The following is a 14,572-nucleotide window of genomic DNA, read 5'->3' as shown; positions in this document are numbered from 1 at the left end:
AGCGTGTTTGCAGTGTGCCGTGACTGACATATTTCAGAAGCAACATTACAAATACTGGAGAGAGAGGGATCAGCAAGGTCTGGAATGACCAGGGAAAAACTCGGGGAAGAGGCTTACAATTTGAAGGAAGAGTAAATAAAATTCTGGGCCAAGATGGGGAGAGTTCCAGATGTGCATAAGCAGAAGAACAAGGCCCAGAGTTCAGAACTGCTTCTTAGCAGGTATGGAAGAAATGAAGAGACTCATCTGACTCAGAGAGGGGGCTTGCACATACAAGTACGTGGAGATAATGTAGAAGAACTGATGGGGCTGTCTGGTGGCAATCGGCTTCTCAGGGTAACATGGGAGCCATCAGTATGGTATTGGCCTGGCTTTGGAATCCATTTAATTGAGCCAGGTGTGACAATCCCCTCGGTGTCACCAATAAGGGAAAAGTCTGAGCTAAGAAAGTTAATAAATTACTTACGTTACTTGTTCTTCTACATTAACTATATATCCAAATGGTCTCTCTTGACTCTCTGAATACAAGCAGCAAATCACAGGAAGCACCCATTCTAGTTGTGTAACTGATAAACCAAAGACGACACAGGGATGCCTCTTGGTGCAGGAAAGTCTGCTGTTTGATTTCGTGACGTCACTGTTTCTGTGCTACTGTGATTTATCCAATTCTGTGGGTCTCGTTCTCCTGATTTCAGAAAGAAAAGTAAGCAGTTTAGAAGACCTTCAAACCATGTTCTGTAGATTAAGTGACAGAGTGCCTTGCCAGAGGAGGGCAAGAACGGGCTCTCTTGCTAGCAGGGGGATTTAGGAATCCCAAACTTTGCTTTAGAAGGAAAAGAAGGCAGGATGGTAGAGACCTGAATTGCTTTGTGATGTTTCTGAGCTAGGTAAGACTTTTCTTTTTCATCGAGTGGTACTAGAGTAATGGTCGGCCACTGTGCCCAGGCTTTCGTCTGGTGTGCACGCCAGCAACCACAGTGTTTCCTTGTGGGACGTTACCCAAGAGGAAGGCGCCCTTACATCCAGTCCACTGCTGTGTTCACCAGCAGAACCACACCACGGTCCTTCACGTGGTGGCTGATTGTCATGCGACTCTCCTGGTACTAATGCCCTGGGAAAGGAGTCCTGCTTTCCTTCCGTAATTTACATGGAATGCTACCCGCCCAAATCTTTGGGCTAGCCCTGGCTAAAATAGTTGAAACAAGTTTCATTGCCTTCTCTTGTGAATGGAAATGAAGAAAGGTGGGTCGATACTCTCAGCATATTTTCTGACATAGTTAGAGGAATCCCCTTCATTCATGAGACCGTGATATTCTTAGAGCTTGATTTGGGACTTGCGGCTCTGGTGAGATCTTGGAAAGCCATGATAGCAGCTAGCATGGTGTTGGGAACGAGAACCTCTGTTCTCCAAGCCACCCAGCCCCTAGTTGGTGGCAGTCACAGCCCTGAGACTTGAATGCCTGTAACCTGCATATCTCTGCCATTGGTTAGACACGTGGGAGGCCTGAACCCTTCATTAAACTCTTGGGTTCTCAGTTTCTTGGATGGACTAACTGACTTCCATGATATTCTCTGGTTCTGCCATCCTTTATCTCTAGAGACATGTGACTCACTATCATTTAAGTATGTAAATATCCATGTGTCGAGGATATTGACACCATTTTCCCCCATCTTCACTCAGAACAGATAAGAAAAAAATAGAATAAGTTGCCATCACCTGTTTTCGTCCTTGTCCGCAGCCTGTCATGGTGATTCCTCGCATCTTTCCCTGTGCCCTCAGCTCCTATCCCTTCGTCCTCACTCTTCTGTTTGGCCATTTCTCCCACAGAGCTTGATTTTATATTTTCTCCCTTAAATATCACACTTTAGCACACTTTCTTCTCATCCTCTCAGACCACTGGTAGTGAAACAGGGTTTATAGAACTTGGAAATGGCCATGCAGGGCACAGATGGGTAGACAGAGGACCTGGATAAGAATTTTCTCCTTCCTTCTCTCTCAGCAGTTAGTCAGTGACAACTAGCAGCGAGGGTTTCATCACCCCAGGTGCTGCAACCAGACCCCATTTGTTAGAGAGATCAGGGCCCCCTGAGTGGGGAGACTGCTCCTTCTATTAGCCTGATGGGGACAGAAGCTGCTTGTCAGCACGTGGGCAGAGGACCCCTAGCCACGTCTTGGAGGAGCCCCCACTCCACATGCCCAGTCCCCCAACTCAGTCCGCTAACTGTGCATAGTATAGCACTTTTCACCCTTCTGCGATTTCTGGATGGCTCCTCTCTATATCACACTGGGATGGGGTGGCATAGTTTCTAAACAGCTTCCACTTTGCTGTGGTGGTGAGGAGAGAAAGAAGCCTTGCGGCATTTTGGGAACTTACTCCTTTTTTTTTTTCTTTTAATGATTAAAAACTAAAACACAGGAATGCCTGTAAAGTTCCTCCTATTATTATTTTTATTAACATATAATGTATTATTTGCCCCAGGGGTACAGGTCTGTGAATCATCAGCCTTACACAATTCACAGACTCACAAAGCACATACCCTCCCCAATGTCCATCACCCAGCCACCCTTTCCCTCCCCTCCCACCCCCCAGCAATCCTCAGTTTGTTTCCTGAGATTAAGAGTCTCTTATGGTTTGTCTCCCTCCCTGATCCCATCTTGTTTCCTTTTTTCCCTCCCTTCCTCCCCACGATCCCCCACCCTTCCTCTCAAATTGCTCATATCAGAGAGATCATATGATAATTGTCTTTCTCTGATTGACTTTTTATCAATCAGCATAATACCATCTAGTTTCATCCATGTCGTTACAAATGGCAAGATTTTGTTTTTTGATGGCTGCATAGTATTCCATTGTATATATATACCACATCTTCTTTATCCATTCATCTGTTGATGGACATCTAGGCTCTTTCCATAGTTTGGCTATTGTGGACATTGCTGCTTTAAACATCCGGGTGCATGTGCCCCTTTAGATCACTACTTTTGTATCTTTAGAGTAAATACCCAATAGTGAGATTGCTGGGTCATAGGGTAACTCTATTTTCAACTATTTGAGGAACCTCCATGCTGTTTTCCAGAGTGGCTGCACCAGCTTGCATTCCCACCAACAGTGTGGGAGGGTTCCCCTTTCTCTGCATCCTTGCCAACACCTGTCATTTCCTGACTGGTTAATTTTAGCCATTCTGACTGCTGTGAGATGGTATCTCACTGTGGTTTTGATTTGTATTTCCCTGATGGCGAGTGATGTGGAGCACTTTTTCATGTGTCTCTTGGCCATGGACATTTCCTCTTAATCTTCAAGCCAAACTTGTCAGATTTCAGAAGCAACAAAGTAGCCATCCCATTGCCCTGGATCTTGGGACAACCTCTAAAGGAACACATCACAGGCTTATTTCTCGCCACGTTGCTCTGAATTGCCTCACTCAGAACATTTCCCTTCCTCCCTCCCACTGAATTCCAGGTCTCTCCCACATTTTCAAACACACAGCTGCCCCCCCCCCCCCCCCCCTTCCCCGCCCCCCCCCCCTTTTCAAACCCCCCCCCTCCCCCCCCCCCCCCCCATTTTCCACTCCCTTCCCATTCCTTAGCCTTGCCCCTCCACCCACCAGCCACATTCTGGCTTTGGTAGCATTTGAATGGTAACCCAGCTCCGATCGGGACGGTAATTATAAACCGGGACAGTGCTTCCGAGGGGACTTTTCATGCCTGTGGTAAAATTCAAAGGCTACTAGGAAAATCTGAGCAAGCTGCCGTTTTGTGATGCGTTTTTAGTCAATTACAACTCTAAGGGAAGGACAAGAAAGGGCAAAGGGACTTGTATCAGCAGAAGGACAGAGTTGTCCCAAGAACACGCGACTCATCTGACCTGCCGTGACTTTGGAGGGAAGGCAAACGACAGGCGAAGAATGAGTCTATATTTCAGCTGTATTTTGATGTGCCGGCAAATCCAGATGGCTACTCTAACCCTCGGTGACACAACACCATTTATGAGGGCACTCACAATAAAGCCTTTACCCAGGTTTTTTTCTTTTTTAATCCCCCTGCTGTTGGACATTCCACCGACAGAAAGATGCCGCATCATCAGTCCTGCTCTGTGTTGTCATCAGTTCCTCCCGAGGCCAATTTCTGCCCTGAAATGGATGCCTGAATTGTATTTCCCTTCATCTGTAGAATTCTACTTACCATCCCTGGACAGGCAGCCACTGGGTAGAAATGTCCTGTTTCTCTCCCAGCGTTTTAAAGAAATCTCCCTCGCCACTTCTCAGACACGTGCTGTCACTGACTCTTTGGGGCTGGATTACGATTTGATTTAAGGCCCTGTTTACTCATCCACCAACAAGGGAGCTGTTTCTTCTCACCACCTGTGGAAATTCCTCAAAAACAGGAAGATAGGGATCCAAGTGGCCAGCCCCAGACACAAATCCCTAACCATATTCCTTAACGTAAAGGGCCCCATGGAATACCTCACTGGAGCTCAGATTCTTTACCATGAAGATATAACTTCAGGACAAAGCAGCAGGTTCCCTTTGAGATAGGAAACTGAGGCATAGAAAGTTAACAAATTCTCCAAGATACGCCAGCCCTGGGCCCAGGCTGTAATTCTGTCCTCTGATTCATGGCCAGATCATGGAGAGATGCTAGTGCGACTCTCTGTGTGTACCATCGCATCATTTTTTAAAAATCTTCACTATAATTTTATGATTTCCAGCATTACAAATAACAAATTTGGAGGTCAGAATGATTAACTGAGTCCTTATAGTCTGAGAATGGGAGAGTCATAATCTTAGGCCACATGTAGCACCAAGACCAGCATCTTGATATCTTTGTATTTCAACTCAAGGAGTTTGAACATAATTCTTTAAGAAACAAGGAGCCACTGAAGATTTCTGAGCAAGTTCCAAGATTCCTCATCAGTAGTCTGCCCTATTCATGATAATTCGTAAGTTCATTACAGGAGCATCAAAATGTCTTTCCAGAATCCCTCCTGAAATAAGATAGGAACATTTTAACTTTCCAAATGGATATACTTGGAATGTTTAAAAGAAAGAGAAAGACCCTACTACAATCTTTTCACTGTTGTATTAAAAATGTTGTCCCGAGAAGCCCCCTTCATTTTTCTCCCTATGATCTATCACTGTTTAAGACTGGTCAGTCGTATCATTTTGAAAGCGCTCTACTAGAAAAGTTCCCCGATCCCTACTTCTTGGTTAGGCTCCTCCCTGTAAAGGCACAATCACATTGCCTAACCCGGCTAGCAGAGTGGAACTTGGATCTAGTCCCCCTGGCCCCCAGGCCCCATGATCTGTGTTCATGAGCCATGATATTAAAAGAGGTCTCCGCTACCTCTGACCAAGACTGACGCTCACGTTTTAGGGCCTCTTCTTCCCCTCTGTAACCTACACAAAGTTCAAGTCAAGGGTCTTTCTCCTTGACTGCCTCAGGGAGGTGAAGCCAGCTAGCAAGAGACACAAATGGACCTTGGATTAGGTCATGGCATGGCAAGCGGTCTGTCTGCTCACCTCTTCTTGCTGACATCACAAGCACGTTAGACATTTCCAACCCATACCCAAAGACAGGAGCTCATTCAAGGAAAAGTAGAGGGCTGCTAATCTTAGTGTCTGGTCAGTTCTTCTCTGCAAGTAAGGGAAATGGCAGAAGTTTTGCAAACTCCAAAGAATTAGGGAAAAAATTAGGGTATGCTCATATTTATAAGTAGTCTTCCGGAACAAATTTTTCTAATCTCCTTTTAAGAAAGAATTCTAATTGGGGCCAATGAAGAGAAGAATCTGCTGGAGCTGGGCACTGCCCCCTTGCGGCCATGACAGACTATTCTCATGCCCATGGTGCTGTCAGCAGTGATGGGCAGTTCCTGGGTTGCAGTCTCTAGAACCATGCCTGGACCGACAGGGGACTAGAGAAGTATTTTGGTGAATAAGTGAACAAAAGGATCTATAACTCGACAGACAGAGAGACCAACTAGATAGGAGGTTGGTATAAGGTGTTTGAAGGCTCCCTCCAAGTCAAAGATTCAAGTCCTCAAACGTGCCCTTGCATCACTCGTGGTCCCAGTTCAGTTCTGATTTCTGAAGGTTCTAATGCAAAGGGTGGAAATCTCCATTGACAAATCATTTCCATGATGCAAAGCTAGAATCAAGGCAAAGTACCAAACGATATCAAGGATCTGTTCATCCTTAATTCTAAAAAATAATAAAACCTCCATTCTGGTTTTATTCCTGTGGTTCTCTCAGCCCTTCATCCTTACATAGTAAACTACTGCTAGTTCTAGCTCTAACTTACTATGTTTATTGTTTTCACGAAGCCTCATTCCAGTCTGGAGGGTTGGACTCTGTGAATGTACCCATTTTACAGATGAACCACCTGGAGGCTTAAAAAAGAGATCAAATGACTAGCCCGAGTCCACAGGTGTAGTAAGTGGGGGATCCCAGATTTCTTTCACTAAAGAGCCAGTGTGTCTATTTAAAGCTTCTCGTATCCAGACAACTAAAGTTGTTTTAAGTTAAAACCACCTACATCCAGGCAACCAATTCACACCTTCCAGTCCCATTTAATGATAAAACAAGCCTCTGTACCTTTCCTACTCCTCAGCGCTAAACCGATTACTTTAACTTAGAGCACAAAGCAAGGCATAGTCTCACAACACTCTAGCCACAGCCTTTCTTCCCCACCATTTGACTATTAGAGGTAATATATTCTTTCTTAGATATTTTTAAGTTTTACTTACAGTAAGTGCAGTATTTTTCAGAATTTTATTCAGAGTTTCAAATCAACATACCTCCCATCTGGCCATGATCTTATCTGAAGTAGTCTGATCACCTTCTTTAAGAAGGGAGCCGTGGCTGGCATGACTTCTGTGGCTTGTGTCCACACTCAGCACCCAGGAGAACAGGTATGCCGTGGGGGCAGAGGCCAAGGCTGCTTCCTTCACATCATAAAGCCAGTGCCTAAAATGGAACCCAAGCTATCACGCAATTGAAGAATGCCAGAAACATTGCCTTGGTCCCATTGTTCTGGGACATGGGCTTTCCTTTTCTGGCATCGAGGGCTACTCTTCCCACCCCAGGCCACCCCCTCCTGATATGTCCCTGTCCTCCACCCACTGGAGACAGTCAACTTTGAGGTACCAAGAGCAGTGGTACTCAAGCTTCTACACAGGAAGACAAACAGCCTTAGACATGAACTTGGTAGCAGGGTGAGATCTTCTCCATCTCCTCCTTTCTCTGCAGAAAGTGCTCTTCAGCACATCCCTGAGAGCTCAGGAAAAGGGAAAATTCCTTTTCTGTTTTTTTAGAGCCTGGGGACTGAGTGCCACCCCCACGCCATTAGATGGCTGCTCTTCCCACTTGCAGTCTTCTCTCTGAGTAAAGAAAATGGGCAATTTAATTGTTTTAAAAACAAGATGAAAAGTTTCGGAACTTTTCTTTCTTCCCTTTCGAAACCTTTGGAGTCCTTCCCTTTACCAGGAAAACTTGCTCTCAACCGAAATAAAACAGCTTGGGTTTTAGGATGTTTCCCACCCAGTGGAATTTTCCACAGTGGGTTGGTAGTGAGTCTCACAGCAGTAAATTCAGTTATTTTACATTTTGAACCAACTGTTTCACTAAAAAGCAGGAGAAAAGCCTCAGACAGGAGGCCACATCTGTTGGTCCAAAGATCTCTCCAGTAGCTCGCGGGTGCTCTGCTAAAGCTGCCTCCTTTACATGATATCAGAACTTGTATTTGCTGGAGTAAATGAAACCAGCCAAGGGGATGCTCTTTCTAAGAACACAGAATTGTTAACCTCAAGCTTGGACCAGGAAGGAAGTTCCGAGAGATCACTTAATAGAATATATTTTTCTGCCCTTTAGATCTAAAAGTAGTAATTCTGAAATCCCTTTGAAACAAGGTTTCCCAAGGAGAGTGACACACAGGACAATGGGCCGCATGCAGAGAATTGGGGCTGCTTCTGCCTGTTTTATCCCCCAAATTCATGTCAAGAATAGCCATTTGTTAACCACGCAGAGTGTGCTAAGCCTTAAAAATACAGACCTGAGCCATGTGCCTGTGGCCAGGGGGCATGAAGCCTGGCGGTTGACAGTGTGATTCACGCAGCGGGGAAGAGATGCAGAAGGTATGGCGGGAGGCCCGGGAGGCTGGCGTGTTACAGGATTTGGTGGGTGGACCGGGAAACCCAACACATGTCACCCAGGCAGAGCTGCTCCCACTCAACCACTAGCCATCTTGCAAATGCCCTTTTCGGCACCTCCTGGGGCAAGGGGGTCTGCTCCCCTGACAGCCCCTGACAGCCTCCAGGGACTGGGATTTGAGATGCACCAGAGAAACGCCAGGGTCCTCTTGCCTGAGTCCTTTCCTTCAGTCTAGGCTGTACCGGGAGACTCAGCCCTTTCCTGCTCTGCCTGGGGGCTGATGGCATCACAAACTGGCTGCGATGGCTTTTCATGACAGCTCTCTTTGTCAAGCATCAGTCATCTCAATTCAGTTCTTTTAGTTCAAAGCCTTGCTCTTTGAGGAGGTGTGGCGGTGATGAGAGTCACTGTCACCCTCCCACTACATATGAAGTACGTGAGTTGCGCTGGTTACAATCAGAAGAAAAATATGTTTCGCCTTGATGAAGAAGTTCTTCGGCGTCTGACATTGTTGGGCGGTGGATTTGTGGGGGGCATGGCTCAGAAAACTCTTCCTGCTTTGCAAGGCCCCTGTTTGACTGTGCTCTGGGCTTCCTCTGCCTGGAAGCTCATTTGTTGTCTGAGTGTTAGTAAATTGGATGCTGTGGCTTTTTAGAATTACAGCCGAATTCTTGCCAAGGATCTTATGGTATAAGGGAGTGTGGCTGCTTCTCAAAGTGACAGCTGGTCTCTCAAAAGATCCCAGCCAGAGGTGGACCCTCTCAGAGCACAGGCTGCAGGCCAAAAGCATGAGGAAGAGGATAGGAGGTTGGCCACAAACCAGGAGAATTCAACAGGTTGGCAAACAAAGGGAGCCAACTGCGGGACCCAGAGGAGAGCAGGGGGGAAATATCCCAGCGGATCCCAGGGTTTCAGCATGATTTCATGGTCATAGAAAATCGTCAGGAGGGTTTTGAATATTGCCTGAGAATTGATGCTTTCCAAGAATCACTACTAGATGAAAAGTAGCTAACGGGATGTAGCTAGGCTTGTTCAAACACTGTCCCAGACAATATTTATTTTTTGTCTTTTAAGATTTTATTTATTTATTTATTCACCCAGCCACCCAGTGGGAGAGGGAGAGAATCTTAAGCAGACTTTGTGAGCACCGAGCCCAATGCGGGGCTCGATCTCACGACCCTGAGAGCATCACCTGAGCTGAAATCCAGAGTCAGGAGCTTAACTGCGCCACCCAGGTGCCCCGTGACCATTTGGTTTCAAGAATCAAATCAAAAGTGGAATTGGAACGAAGGCCCTTGGTGTGTGTTGCTGTGATTCATTTTTTTTTTTTAAATGTCTTTGGTTGGTGAGCACACCCTTTCGCAGATCAGTCAGCTTTCTCTTTTTTCATTGTTACATTACATGTTGGAAGACTTCACTCTCCCCATTTGTCTCAAGTGCAGTGAGGATCCTCACTCTCGCCAGGCCAGTGGTTCACCTGCCAGCAATTGGTTAAAAAATGTTTATTGTGTTGTTGTTGACAGAACCTAGAATAGGACACAACACCAGAAAGAACAAGAAATGTTTGGCACATGTACGGAGACTTCCACTCCCCGTATTGTTACCTCGATGTTTGCTTGTTAATCATTTAGAAATCTCCCCGCCAACACCCGTGCTACTGATCCTGGCATCTTTCTGTCCGTGGCTGTCTTCTGTCAGTTGCGAGACTAGAAGCATCTGAGAAAGCTCCAGATCCCTTTTTTAAAAAGACCAAAAAAAAAAAAACCCCCCACAAAACCGTACACTTGATGTTATAAATTTTACCATTTACACAAAATCTCATATTTTATTTTTTTAAAGATTTATTTATTTGGTTGACAGAGAGAGAGAGAGAGTGAGAGAAAGAACACAAGCAGGGGCACTGGGAGACAGAGAAGCAGGCTTCCTGCTGAGCAGGGAGCCCGATACGGGGCTCGATCCTAGGACCCTGGGACCATGACCTGAGCTGAAGGCAGACGCTTAATGACTGAGCCACCCAGGTGCCCCAGAATCTCATATTTTATAAATTACATGTGCCATTCTGGCTTCAAGAATCTAAACATCTCAAGCAATCTTCCCATTCCGTGCCGCATACAAATCAGTCAGTTCCTTTTCAAGTGCACGCAGGGCCTTGCACTGTTCTCCAGAATGCAGTCACTCTACCAGCCCCAAGGTGAGATGCTGAGTGTGCACATGCCCCTGGGTATACAGACTTCAGGAGGGACGCCGTGTTCTTTATTCTTTTGTCTTCAGGATAATGGATGGTGGCCAGAATTTCCCTCTATCTAAAAGACAGGGAAGGAGGGGGAGGAGAAGGAGGAAGAAGGTTCTTTTAAGAAGCCCTCCCTCTCATCCCCAGAGTGCTGGAGACCTGAGTCTGGGGAGCTCTGAAGAACACAGGGTCAGCTCTTCCTCGGAGTGAAAGCTGCTTTTCAGGGCCTGGGACTCTTACGCTCTACACAACATGGCTCAGGGGATCAGCTCAATCTTTGCTTATAAACCATGGCATCAACTGTTGGAGGTGCCAACCTCTTCCTTCTCAGGGCTCCTTCCCCACGTCTGTCGCCATGTCACACCTGGTGAATGACATGAGCTTTGCCCCATATCCCGCACTGAACTCTCACTGCCTCTGCACCACTGTTTGACACCTGGTACCCTGGGGTGGCTGAGACTGGCTGGCTTGCCCTCTCCATAAGGGGTCCAGCAAATCCCATGACATGGAAGCCAGGGCTCCTACCCACCAGCCTGGCTCTGTGCTCAGAATATCTGCCGTCCATCCTGCTGGGAAGTGACACTGGGTCAGACGTCGCCAGGGAGCCTTCTGTGCCTCCTTTGAACTTTCTATCAGGCCACACGGATGGCTCTGGGGGCTGAGAAATTAGCTCCTTGCTGATGCAGTCACCTCCCACCATCTGTGCCCTTGTGGTCGCTCAGACCAGAACATCAGCTCAGAGAGAGCATATGTCCTAAATCAGTAGGACATTAATATGACAAATGGCTCCCTTTTGTCAGTTGCCATAATAGAAGTGTCTGAGAAATGTGCTCGTAGCAGTTACGGGGAAAAGGAGGTATTGATGGGTCCAGCCCCCCATTATCCAAGGGCTACTTCTCCAGTTTGTGAGTTTCCTGGCTTTATGGTTCTGCTTCTCCTTTTGCTACTGCATGGAGGGTGAACGAAGCAAAGAAAGGACATACAGACATATTTATTTTGCTCTTGATAAAAAAGACAAAAATAAAGTCTTAGTTCAAATGTGGAGGAATGGGAGCTGAAATCGAGAAGTAGATTTGGGGGTTATCTGTGGATTGTATTTCTTACCATCATAACCAGAAATAATCAGCAGACGTTTGTATACATCCCTAGTCCTGCTTAGGAAAATTTATTGTAACAAAGATAAGAGGATTTCCCTGTTAGTTTTTCTGCCACAGGACTTTCCTTACAGGTAGCACTCAACTTAACATTAAATATATTCCAATAGATGGAACTGGGATGAGGATGAAATTGACCAGGTTCAAATCCCAGATGATCCATTTCTACTGGGTAGCATCAGAAAAAGAACTTCTCTGAGGCTCATTTCCCTTAGATCAGGGGCAGAGAATGATCATTGCGAGGGTTGTTGAAAGGGTTATAGTAGAAAATACTTATGAATGACCCAGATCACAGCAGGGACATCATTCCTGTCAGTCCAGTTGGAGAGGAAGTCAGTGTAGAGACTACTTTCTCGCTGGATCACTTTGGGCAGGTTCCTTGACCCGTCAGTCCCTCTGGGTCCTGTGACTTGGGAGTCATCATAATGATAATAATAATTAAGCTCTTGCCCCCGCCCCCAAGGCCAATTAGTGTAAATGAGTTAATTCATCCCAAAGCCATAGAACACACAATCCAGCAGACAGCTCGTCTTACTTTGTCTACTCGCTTAGGTTTTCTGGAAGGTCTATGCTAAAGACAAGTCTGTCAAGTGTATTTGGGTGAAAAGGAGATTTTGCTTGTGAAGATGCACTGTTTTTTCTTGTATTTATTTACTCTTTGCACAAAGATGTGTGACAGCCACTGCCGGTCGGGAGACTTTGGGTGTGGGTATCCAGCAGAGGGCTCAAGCCGCAAGGCCAGGAACAGAAAGCAAGGTTCTAGGACAAAACAAGCTGAGACCCCTAAGATGGAGGGCTCTTGGGTTAGAACTGAGGAATTGGGAGTCAGGAGGCTTTTTGCTATTTCATGGGTGAGAAAATGAGATGTTAGTACTGAGGAGGTCACCTGCCCAAAACCTTCCAGAGTGAGCTGAGAGCAGGCCTAAGGCAGGTTTCCTAGGACCAGATTTCAGGTCTCCTCTCCCCTGGATTGTGGCATCCATGAAAGTATTAAGAGGGGCCCTCACCTTCACGCCCCACGGCACCCAGGAAGGCCCTTCCCTGCGGCCAGAAATGCTTCCCCAAATTAATTTTAGGGGAAGTCACACCCTAGGCTGTAAGTGGAGGGTATCTTTCTCTGACTCAGTCTCGCCTGAGCTGCGGTACCTAGCCCAGCCCCAATATGAAAGAGTCACCTACTCCGACTGATTGATAGATTGATTGGTTGAACTTTTTTGTTAATCTTGTTACACACACACACACACGCACGCGCGCACACACAGTGTTCTTATGTTTTTCTAGTTAGAAAAGCCAATACGTAAATTAAGTTCTATATCTCTACTCAATTTTTAGCATGATGGAAAGTTCAGCTTGAGGGGCGGACAGAAAAAGAGAAGAAAAATCTAAAAAATGTTTTACGTCTTGGGCATTTAACTTGTCATGCTTGTGTTTCTCCTTTATCACTCCACAGCTCCCGAGGTCCTGGCCCAGAAACCATACAGCAAGGCTGTTGACTGCTGGTCCATCGGAGTGATTGCCTATATTTTGTAAGTACCGCTGGCCACCTTGGCTCCTTTTTTCTTTCTTTCTTTTTTTCTTTTTTATTGTGTCAAAATATACATAACAAAATTTACCATTTTAACCATTTTTTAATGTGTAAGTTCAGTGGCATCAGGTAACTTCCCAGTGTTGTGCAACCATCACCACCGGCCATCTCTGGCACTTTCTCATCTTCTCAAAGGGAAACTCTGTCCCTGTTAAACTAACTCCCTGAAGTCCTGGGCAACCCCCTTCCTATTTTCTGTCTCCATGAACTCGACTATTCTAGGTCCCTTGTGCCAGTGGGATCATATAGCCTTTGTCCTTTTGCAACTGGCTTTTTCATTTATCATAATGTCTTCAAGATTCATCAGTGTTGTAGCAGGTGTCAGAATTTCCTTCTTTTTAGGCTGAATAATTGTCTGTTGTTATATACACATAATACATTGTGTTTTTCCATTCAGCCATCAGTGAACACAGGGTGGTTTCCACCTCGTGGCTATTGTGCGTAGTGCTATTATGAGCACAGGTGTATAGATGTCTGCCTTTGGGTGTATACTGGAAGTGGGGTTGCTGGATCGGACAGTACTTCCATTTAACTTTTTGAGGAGTCTCCACACTCCTTTGTAAGGCAGCACCCTCACTTTATTCCCAACAACAATGCACAATGGTTCCTGTTTCTCTACACATTTTCTGACACTGAGTTCCTATGTTTTATAATGGCCATCCTGATCGGTATGAAGTGCTATTGTTGTGGGTTTGATTTGCATTCCTCATTCTTAAAATTTACTTGTAATGTGTTTGTTTGAGTAGAGGGTTTTTTTTTTTTTTTTTTGACATTTGACACATGGGGTTAACACTAGTTTCAGGTGTAAAACATAGTGATTTGACAACTCTGTTGGTTATGTTGTGCTCTCCACAAGTGTAGCTGCCTGCTGTCACCTTACAAGGCTGTCACAGTACCATTAGCCATGTTCCCTGGGCTGCCCTTTTCATCCCCACAACTTATTCATTCCATCACTACAGGCCTGGACCTCTCACTCCCCTTTACCCATGTGGTCCATCCCCCAACCTCCTTCCCTCTGGCAACCATCAGTTTGTCCTCTCTATTTATAGGTTTGATTCTGCTTTTTATTTGCTTATGTATTTATTTGTTTCATTTTTTAGATTCCACACATGAGTGAAATCATATGATATTTGTCTTCCTCGGTCTGACTTAATTCACTTAGCATCATACCCTATAGGTCAATCCATATTGTTGCAAATGACAATTTTTTATGGCTGAGTAAGATTCCTCTGTGTGTATGTGTATCAATGGACACTTGGGTTGCTTCTATACCTTGGCTATTATAAATTATTCTCCAATACATTTCTCTTTTGGCTAAAGATGTTGAGCATCTTTTCTTGTGCTACCTTGGATTTCCTGGGGCTACAAACCACTATGAAATTACTAGGAAATCTCCCAAAGAGATCAAAATGAGAAACAGTGTGATGAAAACCAAAATTGAGCCAGTAGAGTCCCCATTTC

At 45.5% G+C, this 14,572-nt stretch overlaps 1 protein-coding gene across 1 annotated transcript in view; it reads left to right on the top strand.

Moving 5' to 3' along the window:
* LOC111155531 (calcium/calmodulin dependent protein kinase ID) overlaps positions 1 to 14,572 on the top strand; it is a 432,128-nt gene that overhangs the window by 382,103 nt on the left and 35,453 nt on the right. Inside the window, exon 6 of the mRNA XM_022515707.1 lies at positions 12,977 to 13,052. Within this exon, the coding sequence (XP_022371415.1) occupies positions 12,977 to 13,052 (76 nt within the window). The remainder of the gene's footprint in view (positions 1 to 12,976; positions 13,053 to 14,572) is intronic.

This window comes from Enhydra lutris, unplaced genomic scaffold (assembly GCF_002288905.1).
Source record: "Enhydra lutris kenyoni isolate GAN:26980312 unplaced genomic scaffold, ASM228890v2 scaffoldscaffold42, whole genome shotgun sequence".
NCBI classification, from domain to species: Eukaryota; Metazoa; Chordata; class Mammalia; order Carnivora; family Mustelidae; genus Enhydra; species Enhydra lutris.
Note: the sequence above shows the minus strand (reverse complement) of the source record. Positions and strands in the feature narration are given on the sequence as shown.